Source organism: Talpa europaea (genome assembly GCF_964194135.1).
Source record: "Talpa europaea genome assembly, chromosome: 6".
NCBI classification, from domain to species: domain Eukaryota; kingdom Metazoa; phylum Chordata; class Mammalia; order Eulipotyphla; family Talpidae; genus Talpa; species Talpa europaea.
This window is the reverse complement of record NC_140072.1, coordinates 69,042,754-69,066,802: the sequence shown is the minus strand read 5'-3', so window position 1 is coordinate 69,066,802 and position 24,049 is coordinate 69,042,754. Positions and strand designations below refer to the sequence as shown.

The 24,049-nt window shown below is 45.0% G+C and overlaps 1 protein-coding gene across 6 annotated transcripts in view; it reads left to right on the top strand.

Moving 5' to 3' along the window:
* Nucleotides 1–9,749: 9,749 nt before the first annotated feature.
* Nucleotides 9,750–24,049, top strand: part of CCDC85A (coiled-coil domain containing 85A) — a gene marked incomplete at both ends in the record, with an annotated part of 210,387 nt that continues 196,087 nt past the window's right edge. For all 6 annotated transcript variants that reach the window (XM_084235412.1, XM_084235411.1, XM_084235410.1 and 3 more), the window contains 2 exons: nt 9,750–10,007; nt 17,231–18,188. In XM_084235412.1, the coding sequence (XP_084091538.1) occupies nt 9,750–10,007; nt 17,231–18,188 (1,216 nt within the window). The remainder of the gene's footprint in view (nt 10,008–17,230; nt 18,189–24,049) is intronic.

Genomic DNA, 24,049 nt, shown 5'->3' with positions numbered 1-24,049 from the left:
ATTTAGAGTTATATTGATATGTTAGCATCTGTATTTGCCATTGTGTTTGTCTTTCCTTTGATTTTATTTATTTATTCTTTTAATAACTTTTTTTTGGCCTTCTTCCATTGTTATTCATCCCTCTGAGGTTCTGGCTTTAGGACTCCTTGTAGTATTTTTTGGAGTGCGGGTTTAGTTGTAATGAAATTCCAGAGTTTCTATCTGGGAAGGTCCTTATTCTTTCTTCATAGAGGAAGGAAAGCTTTGCAGGATAGAGTATTCTTGGTTGGCATTTGTTGTCTTGGAGTCTGTTGACTATATCCCTCCACTCTCTCCTTGTCCGTAGTGTTTCTGCGGAGAAGTCTGATGTCAGTCTGATTGGTTTTCCTTTGAATGTTATCGGTTTCTTCCCTCTTGTCAGCTTCATTATTTTTTCCTTGTCTTGGATTCTTGGGAGCTTTGCTATTATGTGTCTTGCTGTATTTTTTCTTTTGTCATGGAAGTTTGGTGTTCTTCTTGCTTCTTGAATGTCTATTTTCAGCTCCTTCTTCACGTTTGGGAAGTTCTCTTCAATTATTTCCTTGCATATTTTCTATGTTCCTATGTCTCTCTCCTCTCCTTCTGGGATTCCTATAACTCTTATATTTCTTTTCCTCATGGAGTCAGATAGTTCCCAAAGTCTTTCATCAGTCTTTTTCTTTTGTACTTCTCTTTCATTTTCTGTTTTGGTTCTTTTTATTTCTGTGTCTTTGAGAGTGCTTATTTGTTCTTCCATTTCCTCTATTCTGTTATCACTGCTTTCCCAGCATTCTTTAGCTCTTCTGTTAATCCTTTGATATCCTGTATTTCCTCATTTCCCTCTTTAGGGACTCAATTTCATTCTTCTGAGCATTGTTTTCCTTAATGACTTCCGTCATTTTTTTCATCATGGCAATTTTAAATTCTTTTTCTGGAAGGCTCAGAAGTTCTTCCAAGTCACTGTTGTTGCAAGCTGGTGGGTGGTTTTCTTTTTGTGGTATGTCTTTTTTGAGGAATTGCTATGTGAATGTAGTTTTTCTTTTCCCTGATGCCTGTCTTCTAATTTGCTGTATGTGTTGGGACACTGTGCAGCTGGTACTGGCCGGCATCTTTTTGATGTGCTCTTTTGGCGATTTCGGAAACTGGCAGTCCAAACAAGTCAAATAATGTTATGCCAGAAGTCTAGTGAGGCAGTGGTACTTTGAGTATGTTGATGGTCACTGTCACAGAATATCTCCCCCTTCTGTGTTTAATTACTAAGGTGTGTCTTGAAGTCCCACAGGCTTCCCTGGAGGTGGGGCAGCTGGATTGCACTCTGGGGTCCATATCACTGGATGCCCCTCTGGGCTCTGACTTCCTGCCAGGGGGACCAGGCTTGTGGGGGCCTTCAGCTCACCTCTGACTGCACAGGGAACCTTCTTCCTCTGGCTCCATGGGGAGCCTCCTGCCAGTTTCAAGCAGTCTTTATTGAAGAAAGGTCCCTGTTCTAAAATGGCAAGGCAGAGAGGCACTCTCCTGCATGTCTGGTCTGTGCCGGCTGTCTGTTTATATTTCTTATCCAACAACAACCAAGGCTTTTTTTTTTTTTTAAATGTATTGGAACTGCCATTCATTCTATGCTCTGCTTCATTAAATATTTATGGATTGTACACATGAACCTTTTATGGGGGATGTTTACCCCACTTCTTTTTGGAGAAATGATAAAGGTGGTTGTTTTGGTTGTTTTTGATGCCAGCCCCAAACCATTGTCTCCAGGCTCCCCCTGTTCCCATCCTAATTGTCAGACATGTCAAACTTGACAGCACCCTGTCCATGACTGGCAAACAGTGATTCGCTCCATATGCTACAATTCTGCAAAGTGGCATATCTAGGACTTAGTATTCATTAAATGCTTTGTCACTTGTTATTTATTTACATGATTCTTTACTTTGTGAACTCATTTTTTCTTCTTTATGTGTTTGTCTTTCCTTTTCTTTTGATTTTCTACTTTCTCTTATTCCTTGCTAAGAGGAAATTGAATATGTTACACAGCCCTGTTGGTCAGAGGGAAAGCTGTACTTCTCCCACTGAAAAAAGGGCTCAGCATCGTCCCCTTGACCTCTGTAAACCATGTAACTCAGATGCTTATCTGGGTGCCTCCAAGTAAAATATTAAAAGAAGGTTACATTTGAACAAGTTGTAGGGTGAAATAACCTTTGTCACGTAGTACATGGAGTCTAATGCCATGATCAGTCCAAAAACTATGTTGGGATTGAGGGAGTCACAAAGGATGTTGGTGAAGAAAAAGGCCACTCCTTAGAGTTATTCCTAACATGGCAGGCAGGACTCCTATGTGCTATGGCATTCAGAGTCATGTTTGGTTTCTTAACCTGTTACCATAGCAAGAACTACTACTGTATATTACCCAGATTTCTCTAATTATATTGTTTATATTTCTTATCTAACAACAACCAAGGCTTTTTTTAAAAAATCTATTTGAACTGCCATTCATTCTATGCTGTGCTTCATTAAATATTTATGGATTGCACACATGAAACTTTTATGGGGAAAGTTTACCCCCACTTCTTTTTGGAGGAATGTTAAAGAAAAAATCAAAATCAACAAGCCACTATAAACCAGAGACACACTATGGGTGGGGGGAGAGAAGAGGGATGTCTACTAGGATGTCTACTTGAGCAGCAGGTGGTGCCTGGAATGCAGCCCATGGTCTACCTGCACTCTACTTGTGAGGGCTAATTTCATGTGTCAACTGGACTGGATCATGGGGTGCCCAGATACTTAACTACACATGATTGCAGGTATGACTGTGAGGGTTGTCTGGATGAGATTAACATATAATAGGTAGAGTAAAGCCTATAACCCTTCCTAACGTGGGTGGGCCTCCCTCTTCTAATCCATGGAAAGCCTGAATACAACAAAACAGTCAATAAAGCATTCTCTATCGCTGTCTGATTGCCTTTGAACTGGGACATTTGTGTCTTGCCTTCAGACTTAGAATTATACCGTTGACTCTCCTGAGTCTCTAGCCTGCTTACTGCAGATCTTGGGACTTTTCAGTCTCCATAACTGTATGAGCTAATTCCTTGTAATGAGTATAATGATACACTACTGATTCATCATCCAAGAAGGAGGTGCCTTTTGCCAATTCACAGGAAGTTTCCCCAGAGAGTAAGTAAGGCTCTGGCAGTGTATGTGGAGTTGGGTGTGGAGAAGTGGGAAGAGGGTTGTACCTTTCCACGTACCTTATGTACCTTAGAGTTTGGCTGTGGTTTAAAGCTTCTGTTTTATAATATGGGATATTCTTATAACTCTAGAGGGATGGAGACAATTAAGGGCTTTATTTCATCTGGTAATTTGAGGTAAACATTTAGAATACCTGAGCTGGTTAGAGAAACGTATAGCAAAATAGTGATGAGTGACATTCATAAAAAATACCTAAAATTTGCATTTTAAAAAAACTTTTTATTTTTTAAGATTTATTTTTATTTATTTATGCGTACAAGAAGTGGGGTGTAGGCCATAAGTGCGGGGAAGGTGAGAGGATTCACCAGAGACAGAGTGGGTAGCAGAACAGGCAGATCTACTGAAATACACTGCTAAGGGGAGCAAGTGGGCAAGACAGGAGAGGTCTGCTGTGCCATATGTGGGTTAGCTCCCTGGCCAGGGATCCAACTCAGGCTGTAGCTGTGATAGCGCTTAACCCGTACACAACCAGGGAGGCCCAAACTTTGCATTTTGTTGTGGCAATCTGTGTTTTTCAAAAACATATCCTTTCACTGTTTTAATACCAGAAGGAATGGCTGATGCGTGTTCTTTTCATTTTAAAGGTATAGAAACAGAGCTGCAAAGGAGACACTTGGATGTCCCTGTGACTTGGGGTGCCTGGAGGTTAGGTTTCTTCTCTTGTTGAGCTGCTGTCCTGCCACCTGGGTGCTTCAGGCTTCCTCATAGGCCTGATAGGCCACTCAGAACATTAGAGAACATTTTATTCCTTGGAAAATGTTGTAATATGACCAGGAGCATACTTTCCTTAAAGAGGTTTATTTTCCTTAAAGAACAAACACTGGAGATCCTGGCGGGTACAAATTTTAATATTTGTTTCACTGAGAAGATGGTTACATTTATTTGGGCTATACTTATGTATTCTAATCTAGTTTTCAACTCGCATTGTCCAAGTTCTCTTCAAATTTCTGGAAAAGCAAAACCCCGCACAAACTCAAGTGTGCATGCAAGCGCATGCACATGCACATGCGCACGCACACACACATCGAAGGATTATTTTGTTCAACAATTTTCAAAAAAAGCCCTCACACTGCACATATGCAGGGCACTGTGGTATCACACAGATTTCTGCAATAGAGGCTAAAGTGAGGTCATGTTTGCAGTACATGACATATCACCCTCAAAATAAGAATTTATGGTTGGTGCTCAGTCACAGGGGGTGGGGGTGGGTGGGTGAAAGAGTAGCAGTGATATGATTATAAGAGTTCTTTGTGTCCAAGAAGAAGATGAAATTCAATGAACCAGATAGCCATTGATTTGTTTTTGTTTTGTTTTCTGCTGCTACCCAAATTGGTTTCATGAATTTCTTGCACTTTTATGTAACCTTCCCTCTGGGACATTTAATGCAGATTGAAGCAGCATAGTTAGCCACACTTCCAGCTCTGAAAGACCACCTCTGGGGATTGGCACATTACATTTATGAGCAGTAATAACAGATTCCTAAAGCATTTTCTAAAGTTTTGTGAAATTCATATTCACACATCATGCTAGGAGAGTTGGCTAAGTTCTAGGCCAAATGAGGATATTCAAGAAAAATACTGTGTGATCTCACTCATAGCAGAAATTTAGAAAACTAAATAAGGGACCAGGAAAAAGACTAATTAAAATAAAGTAAAAATCAAAATCAACAAGCAACTATAAACCAGAGACACATGGGGGTGGGGGAGGGGTGGAGGAAGTAGTGTAAAAATAAGGGGAGTGGGAATTGTATGGGAACTATAACCAAGATGAAAATGCATATATTGTGCAAAAATGAAAAATGATGTAAAAATATATAAAATTAAATTAAATAAAAATCCCCATCATATTAAAAAACTCAATATTCAGGAATGAAACTGGGCACATATAAGTAGCTGATGTCAAAGAAGAAATTACAATGGAAATTAGAAAATATTTTTTGACTGATTAAAAAATATAATATAATAAAACTTATAGGCTACAACTAAGTGTGCCAAACCACATTTTCCCATTGACTATGAAAACATTCAAAATAAATTCTTGACCGTCATCCATAAAAAAGAAAACACGGTAGATTTCTTTAGGATTTGCTTTACCTGACATCACTGATACCAGAGATGCAATTCTAGTTCCCCAGGTTATATACCCTGTGACCCCAAAAGAGATAGGGAGGAATTTAGTGAACACTTTGACCCCAGTCAAACTTCCAGTCAGACCCCAGTTATAACTTCCATGGTAAGGTGGAATTTGGGGTGAAAAGTGGTAAGCCCTGCTTCTCTGATTCACGCTATCCCTCCATGTAATCAAAATGTGAGTAAATCCATAGTGGAATCTCCTGTAAGCTAAGGGACTCCTAATCTCCAAGGAATTCCTTCTCATTCACTAAGCCTCTGCTCTAGGCCTAGGGTTGGCCTAAAGCCATGCATGCTGCTTCTCCTTTCTGCAGGCTCCTTCCTTCTTTTCTTTCTGTCTTGCATACACATATGTATGTATTTATGTGTGTGTGTGTTTATGTATCAGGTAACTTACAAAGATAAGATATGGAGCAAGGTTAAAAAAGAAGAAATTGCAAGGGAAACTTTGAAAGTAAGATATGATAGAAGTCAAGTTAGTCAACAAATAATATTCCATTAACTCTTACCTAAGTAGATGAAGGCGCACCACAAGTTCAATCTGATTTCCCAGCAGCCAGTACAAACAGGATACACAGCCAATTGTACAATCCAGTGTCTAGAAGATTAAAACTGAAGGGTAGCCAAGAACCCATGTGGAGGAGGTGTGGTGGTGTAGTCAGGCATCATGTCATGTACTGAACAATGTCCTTAATTATATCTCTCATTGTACCAAGGATTTCTGTAGGGCATGACAGAGTCTGCAGGGCTTGGAGAAAGCAGAAAAGGGAGAATATTCAATTATAGTGCTGCTAAACTTCTGCTGGGAGTTGGCTGGGTTAATGTGAACCTCTGCCTATAAGTTCTTGTAGTTCAATAATCTGTGTTACATGCTGACTTAGAGGTATGTGCTCAAAGTTATGGGAGTGGAAAGGGATATGGACCTCTGCCTCCACTGGAGAACTTTGGGCTCATTGCAAGAATCTGGAGGAGATGATGTCCCTGGAAAATACAGTAGTTGTCCAGGGGAAATAGGTAGGGGATGGCATGCCTTTGAGAGAAAAGTATCAGTGGGGCACAGAAGTATGGGGTGCCAATAGGAAGCAATGGGTGGTTTGGCACTGAACAGTGTGATATATGAGTAAGGTACGGTGGAGGTGGAGCTGGTGGGTGAGGGGCAGTCTGTGGTTATTTTATGTGCTCAGCTAGGGAATGTGACTCTGCTCTGAGGAGAGGTTATGCCATTGAACCATTGAAGGTAGTTAGGCACAGAAGTTATATCTGCTATCAACAACATCACATTTTCTCATACACAGAGCTATGAACTATCTTATGGGTGAAGCAGCTGCATTTGACTCTTTTAGAGTCAAATAGTTCGCTGAGGGATTGTATGGAAAGCAATGAGAGAGAGGTGATGCAAGAGTCCAAAGAAACAGTGAGGGCTGTCAGGTGAGAGCTAGGCTGGGTGATAGTGAGCTGGGATGGAATGGAGTTGGTTCAAAACAATATATGAGTGAAAACCATAAGGACTTCATGGCCAACCTGGTTGGTTCTAGACATTTCCATTTACCTTACATAGAGTCCACCACTACAGAGTTCACTTGCCTATGAAACAGTGAGTTGCCTCTCCAGTATCTGTTCTGTTTCTTATTAAAACAATTCTGATTTTGTGATATTAATAAGCCCAATTAAAAAAAAAACCATTTTTTTCTGCCTTATCTTATAGCTGGAGGGTGGCAATATAACAATACATCTTTTCAAGGGGGCATGTCCTTTTTTCCCATTTGCTTTGCATCCTAACTGTAGACGAACTGGAGCTCCAGCAGCCATCTTGTGGCCCAGTCACACATACTAAGGATGGCTGAGCAGAGAAGGAACCCAAGTCTTTGATGACATGAAGACACCAGACCTATCTCAGAATACTAGTTATGTGAGATAAAATAAATGCTTTCTTAAAGTGACTACATTTGAGTGCCTATTGTTAGAAGCCAAGCAAATTCCTGATACCCTCATGGCCTTAGTGACATGAAACACTATTATTTATGCAATATTTTGTCATTATTCATTAAGGGTCCAATAATTATTCTTTATCAATTCCTAAATTAGAAACATTAAAACTTCCTCAGGGTGCTCTGGCACTTCATGTACATTATCCCACTAGCTGCCCCTGAGTATCAGTAAGGTTAGATTTGCTCAAGGACCAGAACTAACAACTGACAGAGGACTCAACTCATTTTTTCTGACTTACATTTTCCTTTTCTGTGCCAAAAGTGGTCTTAGGAACTGTGTTTAGGAGAGCCTTCTGTGTTTGAGAGAGTAGAGGAGGTGATCACACTGGACATAGTTAAACAGACAAGGAAGATCTCATTTAAGACTATTACATACAGTGGAAGGGTGACTGAATTCAACTCTGCTGAAACAAGAGGCAAGAGAATTTTTAAGCTCTGGGGTGAGATAGTGGAAAAGTGCTGGAGGACAAGAGGCAGGGGAATAGAGGGGGGTTTTTCTGTGCATGCTAACTGGAGGGTCTAGAAGTTAGACTTCTCCCAGAGAGAATAAGATCTGGAGGTGCTACCTTTATGCAAAGGGATGGTTCCAAGGCCCTTAAAAAGACATTCCTGGAAACTGGGAGAGGATCTACATCTCAAGACCTCAGAGAAAGAATTTATAAAAGAAAGTTTTCTAAAGTAAATGCTCTAAGACAAGGAAGGTAGGGTCTGTAGCCAGGAAGAAATCTGTCTAAAGTTTAGTCAAGCTGAGGGAAGCTTTAAGGCCATCTAGGTGAGCAAGGGAAGGTAGTGGTAACGACCCCCACCCTTCTCACCCAGTTGTCCTCCATGATCAAGCATCCACTTCTTAAGGAAATGCTGAGACGATTCTGTGTGACTTTACAAAAACTGGGGAGGGAGGAAATATTGAATGCCAAAGATAGAACACCTAGACCCAGTGCCAGAAATTACCATCACAAAAAAGTCTAATCTGTAAGTACTTGGCAGCCTGAGGCACAGAGGAAACTTGAACTCTCCTAGGCTGGCATTTCAGCTTGCCTAAAGGGCCTAGCTTGGCTCAGAGGAGAGGTGACTGTGCTGACCTTAAAATTCAGGCCTGAGGAAGTAGGAGATGAAGGTATTTTATTTTCCCCTTATGGCTTTGAGGTTTTTCCAAATAAAATTGTATAAGATTCCGTATCCTTCCCTGAAGCGTTTTCACAAAGTAGTGGAGTTTTAGAAGAGAGAGGCCTGAGGGTGGGTCGTCCCTAAAGATCAGTGCCCGAAGCCTCTTTCCCCTTTCAAACTTTTCGGATTTTCTTAAACGCTCCCTCTCCACCCCACCCCGAATATTTCTTCCATTTTTTAAAGTAAAAAGAAACGGCGAGCCTCCAGGTCCTGCTCTCCATCTTTCCTGAATCCCAATCCTTCAAAACGCCAAGCATCTCTCACTTGGGCCGCCCAGGTTTTCCCTGCGCAGATACGAGCCTGGGCGCAGGGGGCGGGGGCGGGGGCGGGGGCGGGGGCGGGGGCGGGGGCGCGCGCGGGTCTCCTGAGCGGGGCGCCCGCGCTCACAGCGCTTCCCCCTTCCCGCCTCCCCCGCGCCCCCAGCCTCCCCCGGCGGAACGCGGGGACCGCGCTTCGGAGGGCCGGGAGGTTGCCGGGAGGAGGCCGGGAGGAGGGTGGGAGGAGGCCGGGAGGAGGCCGCGAGGAGGGTCGGCACCAGCTGTGCGGGGCCCGCGCTGGAGGTGCGGCTGCGGGCCCCCCAGTTCCAGGCTCCTCCTCCTGCCGCGCAGCCTTTACTTCCCCCCACGTCCTCCACCCCGCCCCTCTCCTCCCTGCCAAGCCGAGGCTCCCCCGGACAGCCCCGGGGAGGCGGCCGAGCGGCCGAGGCGGCGCAGCAGCAGCCGCGGCGGTCGGGCTAGAGCCGGCCCGAGGCGTGGCGGCGCCCGCGCGCGCGGGCGAGGAGAGGGGGAGCCGGGCCGCCGGGCGAGGGGAAAGTGCGCTGCCCGGGGAGCGCGCCAGCGGCTGAGTGTGGGCGGCGCTCTCGCCTCGCGGCGGAGGAGGGGGCCGGGCGGCGGGGTGCGGCTGCCTGACGCCCCGCCGGCTCCGCGCTTCTCCGCGCGTCTCCGCGGCGGCGCCGGCCCGGGCGCCCCCGCCATGGGCTCGCGCGGGGCTGGGACGCGCCCCGGCAGCGGCGCGCGGGCGGCCGGGCCGCGGGGGCGCGCGGGGGCGCGCGCGGGGATGGCGGGGTAGGATGGCCGCCCGGCGCGACCCCTGCCGCCCCGGCCCCCGGGCCCCCGGGCGGCGCGGCTGAGTCGCCGAGCGCGCGGCTGTGGGCGGAGGCGGCCCCGCCGCGCCCGCGGGAGTCGCTGCGCCTCCGGCCGCCGCTGCACCTGCCCCGGCGGACACCATGTCGAAGGCGGCCGCCGGCGCGGCGGCGGCGGAAACTTGCGCCCCGACCTCCGGCGGCCCGTCGCCGGCCGCGGCCGCGGAGGACCTGTCCAAGGTGTCGGACGAGGAGCTGCTGCGCTGGAGCAAGGAGGAGCTGGTCCGCTGCCTGCGGCGCGCCGAGGCCGAGAAGGTGAGCGCGATGCTGGACCACAGCAACCTCATCCGCGAGGTGAACCGCCGCCTGCAGCTGCACCTCGGCGAGATCCGCGGGCTCAAGGTGAGCGCGGCGCCCGGGGGGTGGGGCTGGGCGGCTCCCCTCTCGCCGCCAACCGGGCATCGTCCCCGGCCTGCCGAGTGCACCCCTGCTCCCCATGCCGTTCCGAAACTTTCTCAACTTTGGAGGTGCCGGGTCCTCTCCCCTTTTCCGTGCGGGTACGCTGACGTCTACCTATCGCTCGCCGCCCTCCGTGGCCGGGGGCACGGCCCCGGGAGGCCGATGCGCGGGGAGGGTGGTGGGCGCGGGGGGGCGGCGGGCGCGGGGGGGGGGCGGCGGGCGCGGGGGGAGCGGCGGGCGCGGGGGGAGCGGCGGGCGCGGGGGGGGGTGTCCGGAGGGCGCGGCGGGGGGCGGTGGGCCCGCGGAGCCTTGACCTGTCCAGGGCGTCCGAAAGATCCGTGACCTGGAGAGGCGGGTTCCATCTGGGCACGGGGAACGGGGAGCGAGAGGGCGACTCCGGGGCATCTCCTTTGGGGGCCGGGGGTGCAGTTGCTCTGGCGTCGTCAAGAGCCCTCCGGCGGGCAGAGGGGTGAGGAGAGGGCGCCGTGTCGGGAGGGAGACTGGGGACGCCCCGGGAGGAGCGTCGGCCTCCACCCTAAGAACAGGCTCCTGTCGCCGGGTGCGGAGGACCCTAAGGCCCGTCTTTATGTTTCACACCTGCTCTCGTGCGTGCCTTCTCCGAGTTCGGGTGCGCGGCGTCACCAGGGGTTTCCTCTCCCATCGTCGACCCTAGTTCGATTTCAGCTTCCCCCATCATGGGAAGAGGGGCACAGGCACCCGGACTGGGAGAGGCAGGCTGTTTGGACGGTACCCAAAGTGTCGGCCAGCGATGCTTTCCTTTGGAGTCATCCCTCCCGCATTGCTATTAGGAAAAAGACAAAGAGGGTGTGAGGAATAATCGCCCTACCACCCCAAACTTTCTTTTCTCCATGGAAAGCGCCAGCGTGCCAGGAGCGTGCCCCTCGCCGGTTGCCGCGGGCTGGCGGCGGGATCTGCCCTGCTGGCCCTGCACCGCAAACTTCCTCCCCTCACCGCTTGCGCCGGTGCCTCCTGATATTCCTTCCTCTCATTGTTCTGCTTTGTTTATAGGAAGCCAGACACAAACGAAATCACTGCGGGGACCTCAGGAAGCAAATTCCCGCAGGCACACACTGTTCTTGTCCCCTTTCCACTCCCACTAGGCGCCTCAGACTGCAGTCGCTTTCTTAATCGCCTCGGCGCTCCAGCTCAGGGATTCTGGGGCAAAGGGGGTGGGGGTGGGGCAGAAGAGCAACTGCTCACTTGTGTGCTAGGCCAGTCCAGGTGGAGGTGCCCCTTCCTGGCGGTCCCAGCAGATTGTCATGTAGTCCCTAGAGTGGGTGCAGTTAGGAGGCTCCCACAGTCTTAAAAAATCCCAAGGCTTACTCTGCCTTTGGTGTAATTTATTACTAGTGGAGTACTTATTAAGTAGCAGACTCTTGAGGGATGACAGGCAGGCCAGTGCAGTGGGAAGATCATTTCAGAGAGGTGCCTTTGCATCTAGAAACCTCCTTTGCCAATAGGGTGAGCTTGGGTAATTAATTTCTCAGTCTTATTTTACTCATCAATAAAATGCAAATGATAACTATCTCCTAGAGGTTTGTGGCAATAAGTTATGCTAATGTACGGGGAGATTTAACAGTGGACTTGACTACAGAAAAACGGAGGTTATTGTCATCAGGAGCATACCTGTAAATGTATTGCTGTGTGTCTCCAGAATCTGGGTTTCTGAGGCAAAGCTGGACAAAGGTATAGTTCATAAGCCTCCAATTTAAACTTCTTCCATGGTATGAACTGTAATGTGACTTGGAAGTTTGTTTAATTAATTATTGCTTTTCTAAAGACTTTATTAATAATTTAGAGCATGATAATTAGCACAATTAATAATAGTGTAAAACATTCACATAATAAATCAGAAATACTTGAAAGGTCTTTACTTTTCCTGGTGTGTGTGTGTGTGTGTGTGTGTGTATACATACACCTAGGAGTGAGTAGCAAGCAGGAGACTTTGGTCTTCATTCCAGCAGCCTCATTTAGAAAGATATCTGTGAGGTCAGTTAAGGGTAGATCCACCCCAAGTAGGAAAGTCTCCTTGTGGTCTAGATTCATGATCTGGCATTAAAAGACTTTCCATGCCACTTCTTTATCAAGTTCAGAAATGGTGGGGCTGGTTACATTCTGCCACAACTTCTGCTCCTCCTTCCCATTATCCCTGAGCTGCTAGGTAGCAGCTTCAAGGGCTCTGGCCTACCCCTGAGGAGCTGTGGTAAAGCCTGCTGAGAGCCAGCCTTCTCCTCTTCATCATCTCAACTGGAGCTCCCCTGGATACCTCAGTGATCAATAAATGTGGTCGACTGAGTAAATGTTAGGTACATTTATTTATTTCATATTTCATCTTAACTGGAAGGAACATTTATTTATTTATTTGGTTGTTTATTTTTCCATCTGATGACATGGGATCCTCAGTGGAGGACATCATATTTAAGATAATTAAGGCCATCACGTTTTTCTTTTTTATGTTCTTTTATGAGCGCCTTGAAATTGTATCTCAGTATTTTCAAGGCTATTCTGTGGTGCTAAGCTGTAGACATGGGGGATGGGAGGATCAGTTCTTTTTCTTTTGAGGGTCCTGTGATTGCATCTAAACTCTGGCTGACTTGTTTATAAACACTCAGGAGGCCTGGGTAGTGGGAAAATTAAAGATTTGGAGTTTAACAATTTGGACAAATTGTTAACCTCTTGAAGCCCCAGTTTCCTCATCTGCATTTTAAATGGGATATTAATTCCACTTGAGGTATGATGAGGACTAAATGATATGTAGATGAAACACCAATGAAGTTGTTTTCTCAAGGTCACAGATATGAAATATTCAAAATAGGCTGACTTCCTTTTCTTTTGGTTGGTTGGCACTTTCTGGGTATGAAGTGTGGTCCCGAAAGTGGTGGTGAAAGGACATTGCGGTGAGGGGCCTGGTGGTGTAGGAAGCTGGTCCTGAGAACCAGGCCTATGCACAGCCAACTTGTACCAGCACTCAGGCTGCTCTGACATGGCATTTTTGAAGGTTGGGGAAATTTTAGAAAAGTGAATTTCTGTAGACTTATTATCTGCAACACATTAATTTTCCTCCTTGCTACCTAACATATCAATTTTCCCTCCTGAAATGAAGAAAATTAAAATAATTCTTAACCACCGATGTAGTACTTCAGAGTCTTAAGAATGAAAATTTGAGTTGTATGCTAGGAACTCGGTCTACTATTTTAAAAGCCCACTTTAGATACTTGGATAATATCTGGTGGCCTGTGCCAGTGAAAAGACAATGTTTTGAAAAAGAAAGCCTATGTTTCCACATGGAAGATTTGAAGAAGTTGGCTCACAGGTTATTATCAGACTGCTTGCTTAACTGTTCCACAGAAGGCAAAGAAAATGGCTTAAAATTGGAGAGTAAGTAATATTCCTAAGAAAACTTAATAGGTAGCGGGAACTGTGATAAAGAAAACTGGACGGGCCAACACCTGCCCCGCTTCCACACTAGCTGAGATACTGAGAAGTATATATTGTCCCTCATTTGTGCCATTAACTCCCTGAGGCCTGAGATAGCACAGGTCCCGTTCACTTCCCAATTATGGATCAATCAGGAAGAGTTGTTGGGTAGTTAAAGGCAAACATTTTCAAGTGGAAGTATATTTAGATGAAGAAGAACATGATTTTAACTTTCTATGAAATGCCAGGATTAAACTAAACATGGAGTAATTTTTGAAGCTTAGAAAGATTAATTTTACTTAAGTATTATTTCCTCAGATTATGTACAGCTTCTAATTTCCCCTAAAGCATCCATGTCAAAGAATAATTTATTCCCTCAATACTATAGGCTACGACATAACAAGGGCTTGCTGTGAAGAGTAATAGGAAATCTTTTTTCCTAGTTAGAGCTGTAACCTGTTTTAGCCACAGGGTTAGGGGTTAGTCAGTGTCATGCACAGATATTAAGTGTTCACTGTATGCATGGCGTGTCAAAGTGCAAAGGAAGACACTGAAATGGACTCTACCTTCCAGAAGCTAGAATGTCTCTATGATAAAAGAAAAAAATCATGTCCAGTGAGTTCTTTCACTAGTATGTTTTGCAGGCATTCAGTAGAAAATGGGAAGGTTCATTCATTCATTCATTCATTCTTTCATGCCTGGCCCTTCTAGTATGTTGTTCAGGCATTCAGCAGTGAGCAGGAATGTTTATTTATTCATTATTCATTCATTCATTCATGCCTGGGAGAATTAGAGAAATCTCTCCTCTTTAGTTCATATGAGGGAGAAGATAGTATTTTCTCGACAAAATCAAGGTTCATAATTTGTTGACATAGAAGGGGATAAATGTGGAAAGGTAGGAGAAACAGCTCTCTGGCCTGGACAAAGGGTTTATTTCTTTTCCCCAGCAAAGGGAAGGTGATGGAGTTGATCCACAGGAGAGACAATATTCAGTGAGCATTCAAGCTGCAGAGGGCTTGGGTTGGAGTAAGTGAGGGAAGGTAGAAGGAAAGACAGACCAAGACAGGGAGAACAGATGGGAGGCTTATGAAAATGGCCTGACCTGAGGTCAGAAAGTGCCAGTGAAGAACAAAAGGAGGCGATGGGTATTAGAAGCAAGGAAACAGAATTGGTAATTCCAAGAGTTAGAGTTGGAGATGAAAACTAAGATGCACAAATCCTCTTCCTCAGGTCTTGAACATCATTCCTCTCTGAGGCCTATGGCTCTCAGGAGGGGCATGGTGTGAATGGCAGGAGTTTATTTATTTTTTTTGTAGTTTATTTTTCTAGTCAGTGGCAGAGGAAGTGTTGATATCAATTCACATATAAGAGAATACAGTCCCTTCCTCTGAGAACCTCTGTTTTAGATGGATTTGGGTCACAAGACCTGAGTTTTCAGTCAGTGATGACTTCTGTGGGGAAGTGGCTTATCAGGTGCCACCTGAAGTTGAATGGAAGTCAAGTAAGGTATTGCAAGGAGAGAAGGGATGGGCTTGTCCTTGGGGACATGAAGCTAGGCTACTGTTGGACTCAGTGCATGATGGGAGGGGGTGTTTTTAATGTTCACTGCTGCCATGTTTCCAGGCCCCTAGTCTCCAGATTTCTTCCTTATTCTGTATTCCTCTTTCATACCCATGTCCTCAGCTTGTCAACAATTCAGATCCTCCCCATGGCTGACCAGGCCAGCTTTACCTGCCCTGGAGACCTGCCGAGATCTCCCTTCCCAGCTCTGCTCTTCTCGCTGACTGTGCTTTGGGCGCTCAGGCCTCACTGCAACTGGAGCAACATTTGCTTCAGGGCTTTTATGTCTGCTCTTCTCTGCTTGGGATTTTCTTCTCCGACATGTTCTTTTTTGAGGACAGTGCTGCTATGTACATAGGTGTAGATAAATCTTTTCATGTTAGAGTTTACATGTTATTTGGATAAATACCTAATAGAGGTATTGCAGGTCATACGGAATTTCCATTTTTATTTTCTTAAGGAATCTCTCTACTGTTTTCCACAGGGGCTGCCCCTATTTGCATTCCTACTAACAGCAGATGAGAGCTCCTTTTTTCACAGCAACCTCTCCAGTACTTGTTGGTTCCATTCTTTTCTATGTGGGCCATTCTCACAGGGGCGAGGTGGTATGCCAGTGTGGTTTTAATTTGCAATTCCCCTATAATAAGTGTTGTTGAACAGTTTTTCATATGTCCACAGGCCACCTGAATGTCTTCTTTAGATAAATGTCTATTAGGTCCTTTGCCCACTTTTTTTGATTAGGTTGTTTGTTTTGTTGTTGTTGGATTGTGTAAGAACTTTGTAAATTTTGTAGATATAAATACCCCCAAAATATTCATATGCAAAGACTAATAGCAATAAATCTTGAACTCAGCAAAAAGAATATAATGGTTACTAGAGGGAACAGGGGAGGGAAGAAAGGGTGGGGGAGGAAGGCAGGCAGATGGGGAATGGGCACAAGTGCTTTGGTGGGGGGGGAGAACAAAAAAAGAAGAAAAATTCTTTTCCAGACATTTTCTGTACTGTGAAAATTCTTTACTATAGATGAAAATATTTTCATGTGGACATGTATGTATTCGGAAATTTAAAAAAATGTAGTTTCACACAAGTCATTGCTCAAATGTTTTCTTCCTCTTAAAAAACTAGATTTTTTTAATTTGCTTTCGCTTTTCTCCTGGCACATTCACTACATGATGTTATGTTCTCAGCTTGCTTTTTGCCAGTCTTTGTCACGGAAATGAAAGGGACAGGGATGTCAAGGGCTTAGCTGTGTCCATAGACTGGTACCCGGAACGTGGTAAATGCTTCCTAAGTGTTTTCAGATGAACTAATGAATTGCCATCCATGCTAGGCCAGGTCAGAGGATGAAGGCCTTGTGACTCTTGAAGGGCGCTACGGTTTGTCCTAAGGGTGGTGCGAAACAATGAGGGTTTTAAATCTGGGAGTGACAAGATGAGAGATACTTAGCAGATGGAGTTCAGAAGACTTATTTGACTCAGAAGGTGAGGGAAGGGATGTGCCAGGAATAGCCCTAGAGTCTCATAAAGAATGATAGGAGGGCTGGATGGAGGTACCATTGAGGAGCTTAGCATTGCTCTGTGGGGTGTGTGATACCCTGTCCAGGAGGCATCAAATGGGTGTGGAAAGTTGGGGTTCGGTGTGCAGTGCTGGAGGGCCACTTGAAAGCAGTTATACTGTTCCCCATGGGGGATTGTGCTGTTCATCCTGTGCCATGGGCTAAAACAACACCAAAAGGCCTGATGCCCTGGAACCATTAAACATTTCCCAGGTCTCAAGCAGCCTTCTTACTTCCTTGAAATTGGGACAGTTCCTCACCACTTCTTGTTTTTTTTTGACTTCCTGTTAATTGACTGCTCTTGCAAACACTGACTGGGTGACCTTGGACAAGTAAAGCTTTGTGACAGCTATGTTTCCCCTTTTGTACAAGAACCATTAATAATCATCTCCTAAGTGTTTTGGTGAAAATTAGATGAGATAATGCAAGTAGTGCATTGGGCAGGAAGCATTACTAATACCTATTTTTATTTGTAATCAGAGCTACAAATCTTCAGCTTCCTCTTACCCTCTCACCTGACATCACAGACAATTCACTTATTCCAGACTCTCTGGCTTCTAGAAAGAATGGGCCTACCAATGCCTCCTTTGATTAGCTTTGTCTCTCTTTTCAGGATATCAACCAGAAACTCCAGGAGGACAACCAGGAGCTGAGGGACCTCTGCTGTTTCCTTGACGATGACCGGCAGAAAGGCAAGAGGGTGTCCCGGGAGTGGCAGAGACTGGGCCGCTACACTGCTGGGGTGATGCACAAGGAGGTGGCCTTATACCTGCAGAAGCTGAAGGAGCTGGAGGTGAAGCAGGAGGAGGTGGTGAAGGAGAACATGGAGCTGAAGGAGCTCTGTGTGCTGCTGGATGAGGAGAAAGGTGCGGGCTGTGCAGGCAGCCGCTGCTCCATCGACAGCCAGGCCAGCCTGTGCCAGCTTGCTGCCACCACTGCCCCCTATGTGCGGGATGTGGGTGATGGCAGCAGCACTTCTAGCACAGGCAGCACTGACAGCCCGGACCACCACAAGCACCATGCGAGCACCAGCAGCCCTGAGCACCTGCAGAAGTCCCGGGGAGAGGGCAGCCCAGAGCACTCCAAGCACAGGAGCACCAGTCCTGAGCACCTACAGAAACCCAGGGCCACTGGGACTCAAGACCACTCTAAAGCACTCAAAGGGCCGAGCCCTGAACACCACAAACCCTTGTGCAAGGGCAGTCCTGAACAGCAAAGGCACCCTCACCCTGGGAGCAGCCCAGAGATGCTGCCCAAGCACGTGCTGAGCAGGAGCCCAGAACACTTCCAGAAGCACAGGCCGGGGAGCAGCCCTGAACATGCCAGGCACAGCGGAGGCAGCCCTGAGCATCTTCAGAAGCATGCCCTCAGTGGCAGCCTGGAGCATCTGCCCAGAGCCAGGGGTACCAGCCCCGAGCACCTCAAACAGCATTATGCGGTGAGCCCTGATCACAAACATGCGGGTGGAGGAGGTGGAGGCGGTGGTGGAGGCAGCCGCGAAGGCACTCTCCGAAGGTCGGCGCAGGAGGACTTGTCACCCCATCACCGGAGTGTCTACAGTGGCATGAATGGTGGGTCAGTATGTGCGGGGGAAATGGGGTGCAAAAGCTAACAATGCTGAAGGGCATTCCAGCTACATGAGAAAGTACAGGCCAGGCTCAGGGGTACAGAACACATATCTGTCCTGAGATCATGATGTGGTTCTTTTCCTTCATTTGTTTTAGTTTATACTGTTTTACTTGTCAGGGAAGCTTGGAGAAGATTATGGATGAGGGGGTCTGGAGAAAGAAGAACATTAACTCCTGGGTCTTGGTCAGGGTGAGATTCTGAATATTGAAGCTGAACAGAACCACTCTAAGATTCTCCCATTTTGAACTTGGGCATTTTTCTAGTTACCTGAAGTTTCCACTAGAACCCACTTGTGGAATCGGTAACCAAAAGGTGTTTGAATCCAGTCACTAGCTTGTGTGTAGGAATAAATGAATATTTAGTATGATAAACAATAAAACATTAAAAGGAAATGTGGTGTCCCTAAATAAGCTTGATGTTGGGTTGCCTGAGTGCCTATTACTATACCTTACTTTACCTTGAGGATTTTTCCCTTGTGTTGGGGAAAATGTGTCTTTTCTTTGCATCTTAAATGGATCAAATGATTCTCTTTCCTACTCAAAATCCACCCAACCCACTCACCAACTCCCCTAAACTGAATCTGAAAAGTGCTTTTTGACATTATGAGACATCTTGGCCTGTTGTTTAAATGTTCGTCTTTTAAATGTACAGATGTATTTGGATGCTTCTTTGGTTTCCAAAGCATAACATCCCTTGCATTTGCTGAGGCGGCTCTAAACCCGAGCTTTTAAACCTTTTAGAAGAGGTTTAATTTTCTGCATCTTGGTTCTGAAACCACTTTGAACTCAAGAGAGAAAAAAATCATTCTTGAAAAAAAAAAAAAAAACCCTCACAATCCTTTTATGTTACTTATGGTTGAGTTAGAACTAAAATGATTGGTTTTATAAACTGTTGGTTTTTTCATTCAAAATATTGGAGGTTTTATGATTTATTTGAAGCTGTTCTGGAGTCTGTGCAGCCAACTCTGAGTAATGGTGCAGGTTGACAATTTTAGCAGTGACACAAAGGGGTAAATTTTCAATATTGTACTTGGGGATTTATCTGTTGGATTCTATTTCATCCTAATCCTTTTCTCATAGTGCTGAAAATTGACTCCTGAAGCTTGGCTTTTAGTGCATCCAGTGTTCTTTTAAGTGCAAATGGAACCAGAGAGGGTGGGAAAGATGGGAAGATGTACTTTCTCAGTTGCTCTTGCTGGGAGGTGGAAGCTGGGTGAAGCCAATTTACCTGTTGGGTTGAGGCTTCCTGGCTTCGGGTGACTTGTACCAAGTGGGCTGAGGCTTCATTCACTTCTCAGGAGGGGCAGGGAGGCCTCCCTGATTGCTATGGGCAGCCTTGACTGTGTAGTTCTCACAAGGGACCAAGTCATTTAAAAGAAGTGTTGGTTGTGTTACTATCATGATGTGGGCCATTGGCCATGAAGCTTGTCTTCAGGGGTAATGGGTTAACGGGGAAATACCTTTTCTATTTCTTGATGACTTTTTAATGAGCATGAGCAGTAAATGTGTGTACTATTTTAAGGAAACTTTGTATGTTGAAACAAAAATATTACTTAGGAGCAGGTGGTTCACTTTCCAAATAATTCTTCTGAAAGGACTCTTTTAATAAGGAGCTCCTCTAATTTAATCAACTTACAAGTAAAGATTTTAGGGCCTCCCCGGAGGCACAGCGGTTGAGTGCTGGGTTTCGAAGCTGCCAGTCGCCTCTGCAGCGTCAGTTCCATCCCTGGCCACTGGCGAGTGTCCCACATGGCGCGCAGACCTCTCCTGCCGCCCGCTGTTCCCCTCAGCAGTGTACTTTGGCCCTTCTGCCTGTTCTGCTCCCCGCTCTGGCTCTGGTGAATTCTGTCACCCTCCCTCGCTTCTGACTGTACCCAATGCTTGTATAAATAAATAAATAAATCTTTCAAAAAAAAAAAAAAGGCTTGTATTAAAAAAAAAAAAACAAAAAACAGATTTTAGATGCAACTTTTAAACAATGCCTTGCATCAAGTAAGGTAGATACACAGATAGGTAGGTAGATAGGTAGATAGATAAGGATGGCATATTATGGTTTACTTCTTGGATTCAGAAACTTGGGTCAGGTAATTATTTTTTAAGTTACCAATTCTATTTAGTTAAAAATTTAATGTAACATGGATGCATTATTTAGAATAACACTGCATTTGTTTACTGTTCTCATTTTTGAGTGACAAATCTGCTGACAGCTGATATCCTCACCAAAGTATATTTGTAGCACATTTGCATTATCTTTTCATTTCAGGAATTAATTGGAAAATGAAATGGCACAATGAGATATTTATGGATCATCAACCTATAAACTTGGGTATTCGTAGCTTGTATTTATCCTGCTGTTGCAAATTAATTTTCGATATGGATGGTAGGCCATGATTTTTCATATTTTTAAATCCCTACACACTTTGGTTGAATAAACTGCTAGGAACCAGTAGTGAAGTTAATCCCAAATCGCAGATTTGCTGAGTCATTGAAAGAATTGTTGGTGTGATGAGTGTTTTGGATAAATGCTTGCATTTTTTGCCATGAACAAAAGCAGGTGAAAGCAAGTAGGAAGAGTGTATGCATCTTGGCAGAATGAAAGACATGAAATACGTATTGGAGAGATATTATCCTACCTCAGGGATATGCACTCTCTCCAAACACACACATGCGCACACAGAAAGATCATTAGTTTGTTGACTGTATCTTGGGCATCTTTAAATATTCCTGTGTTTTCTATTACAAACTTAGTGCATGAAGAAATTGATAAACTTTGTTTAAAGCAGTTGGCTTAATTTCCAACTGTAGTGCAAAGATGAAGGTTAGGTACTTTTCCTCTCTTAAAAGTATTTAAGGCTATATAACCATTTAAGGTAGCTGAGTGAAAATAAAAAAAAAAAGAAAAACAAAAACCCTTAAAGAATAAAATGTTCATGAATGTGTTTACTTCCTTAGAAGTTAGTTAGCTATTTCTTTTCAATGTGTAGAGAATTGTATTTGCAAAGGTTGGGTGGATTCAACACTTATCACATTGAGATATTATGGTTTATATCTCTTCATTTAACTTGCTGTGTTCTTATTTATTATTTAAAGTAATTGAATGGTCACTTCTAGCTAAACATGAACACAAACAGAGAGCCTCAGCGTGGTTGAGAGTGGGGATTCATTTATCTGATTCCATTGAAATACAAGATTAGGTTAACTTTCTGTGTCAAAGTTTCCTTTTCACAATGAAACCAAGGGCTTTGCTTCCAGATACCAGCTAACAGATCTTTGCTTTTCAACAGATAACTTTGTAGTTATCTGGTCTGCATGTTGTAGATGATTCAGGTTCTTTTAGCAATAGCTCTATTGACTTTTCAGATATAGATGATCTGATGATCAGGGCCCCTTAGCAGCAGTTCATCCATTGGACAGTGTTAATCTAGATGAAAAAGTAATACCAGTAATCTCAATTCTAGAAGCACATGTTGCTGCTTACCAGCAACTGAGATGGAATCAAAGGAAGAAAAAATTTAGTCTTCATTTCTTATCTTCTTGTGAAAAATTGTGTAAGTAATTATCCTTTGAATTTACTTTGCCATCTTAGCTCCTGTTTCAGTGAGCAGCGTCATGCCCTCCTTCAGCATCACCCTAGCCAAGGAGGGCCCATGTGAGGGAGTTCATTATTTACTGTGTTCTCAAGGGCCATTCAGAACTCATTTGGCCTTGCTGGATGGAATGTCAGGGTCATGTCTGCCTCCTGGGAGCTGCTCATTGCTTTTTTGAGTATCTCTAGAGATAGAAGAAACAGGCTGTTTATCCCATCCACTTTTTCTCTAGAACAAGGTTTCCCAACAGTACACTATTAGCACTTAGAACCAGGTTATTCTTTATTGTGAGGGAGTGTTTGTGCATTTTGGGAAGTTTACAACATCCCTAGCACTGTCTGTCAGCAGCCCCCTGCTTGTGACAGGTAAGATGTCTGCAGACACTGTCAGATGTCAGGGGTAAATAACCTCTTATTCAAAACTGTTGCTTTAGAGTAGTAACTTCCATCTGCCTGCAGATTAAAATCACTCGGGTAGTTCTGAAAAAACAAAAAAAACAGTGTCAAGGCCCCACGCTCAGATGTAAATTGGATTTGTCTGGCCTGGAGCGCGCTGCAGAGCTTATTCAGGTGATTCTGATGAGTGACACCAGTCTAGGCCAGGCTTTGGTGGAGGGAAGCTCTCAAGCACTGGGGCTTCCTCAGAAGTAGAAAGTTTGTTTCTTCCTTCCACTTGCTGAATTCTAGGACTCAGAAGGGCTGATCCGGCATGTACTGTAAAACCTTTACCCTCAACCCCAGACCCAGGTGCTCTGACAATGCTCTATTTTTAGGGGTTTAGGTAAAAAATACAAGCTTTTGCTGTGTGGGGCTCTTAGGTTAATGTAGAGAGCTCTCTTATGTGAGTAGCTCAACACTACTTTTATTTCTTGGTTTAATTTTTTAATTTTTTTCTGTTTTCTTACATTGTTCATTTTTGTACAGTTTGCAGGCAAATTATAGATCTGAGGCACACAGAAGGGGAAGGGGAGGAGAGAGGTCAAAACAGGGGAGGGAAGACAGTCCAGGGGTGATGTGGTAGTGGGAGATTCATAGCATCAGCACTGCTGTTTAAAGCCTTCATGTCAGGATGAATAAATAGGTGTGTAGGTGTAGGGTAAGGAAAAATATCAGGCTTTTCTGCCCTCCCGCCATCAGGATAGATGAGGGAACCCTCTGATCCTGAATGCATGCCTGATGGCGGCACCTGGAGTGGGTACACCTGGGCTAAGACTGTGCTTTTAAGGGCGGCGTCACCTGGACGCCAGGAGAAGCCGAAGCAGAAGCTGAAAGAGAAGCCGAGAAGCAGCAGAATGAACGCCAGAGAGCCCAGATAGAGTGAAGACTTGCTGGGGCCTGGGAGGCCTCCCAGCCCCCCAGCCCCCCAGCCAGCACCCCTGCCTGCCATATGCCTGGTGAAACCCAATAAAAGACCTGCAAAAAACCACTGAGGACTCTGACTGCTCCTTTACCCAGTCTGCTGGATCAGAAAACCTGCTCAGTGGTCCAGTTCTGCCCTTACAGTAGGTTTCTAAGCCACTTGGACACTGATGGCACATGTCGGCCACACAGTGCCTGCCATGCTAATGAATATTATCCACAGGAGAATACTGCATTGAAAATCTCACAGTTTACAAGTTTTACCCTGTATTTTAAGGCTGTTCCTTATCCCATGTTGAGGTTATTAATAGGAGAATGAAAAACACCGATAATACAAAATTGCCATGTCCTTGAGGGGAAGATAACCTGTGTGGGGAGAGCCCAGCGGGGCTTCTCTAAAGCAAGTAAATTAAGTATTGGTGCACTATAGCATGAATAATTGCCCTCATAAATCTTCTATTTTGCTTAGAAAAAGTTAGAACATCACTTATAAATGAATTTAGAGAATAGAAATGCTGTGTCCTTTAGAAAAAAAATTTCAACGCTTATATAATTCTACAGCTGATTTTAATTGAGATCCTCTGTATTTTTGTTCGTGTGAACTGACAGGCAGATGGTTAAAGAATGAGATAATAGTTTGTGATCTTCAAGTTTAGCATTATCATTTGGTAACCTGTACAAATTTAAGATTTGAAAAACAGAATACACTATTGTACTGTGCAGGGCATATTGTATTTATCATAGGAATACTTTTTGAGATAGTGACATAGGATGCTTAATAGTACAAATATAATTTATGAAATTGCAAAGTATCAGAAAGGAAAACTATTTATTACTAGAAGATCTAGATGGCTTACGA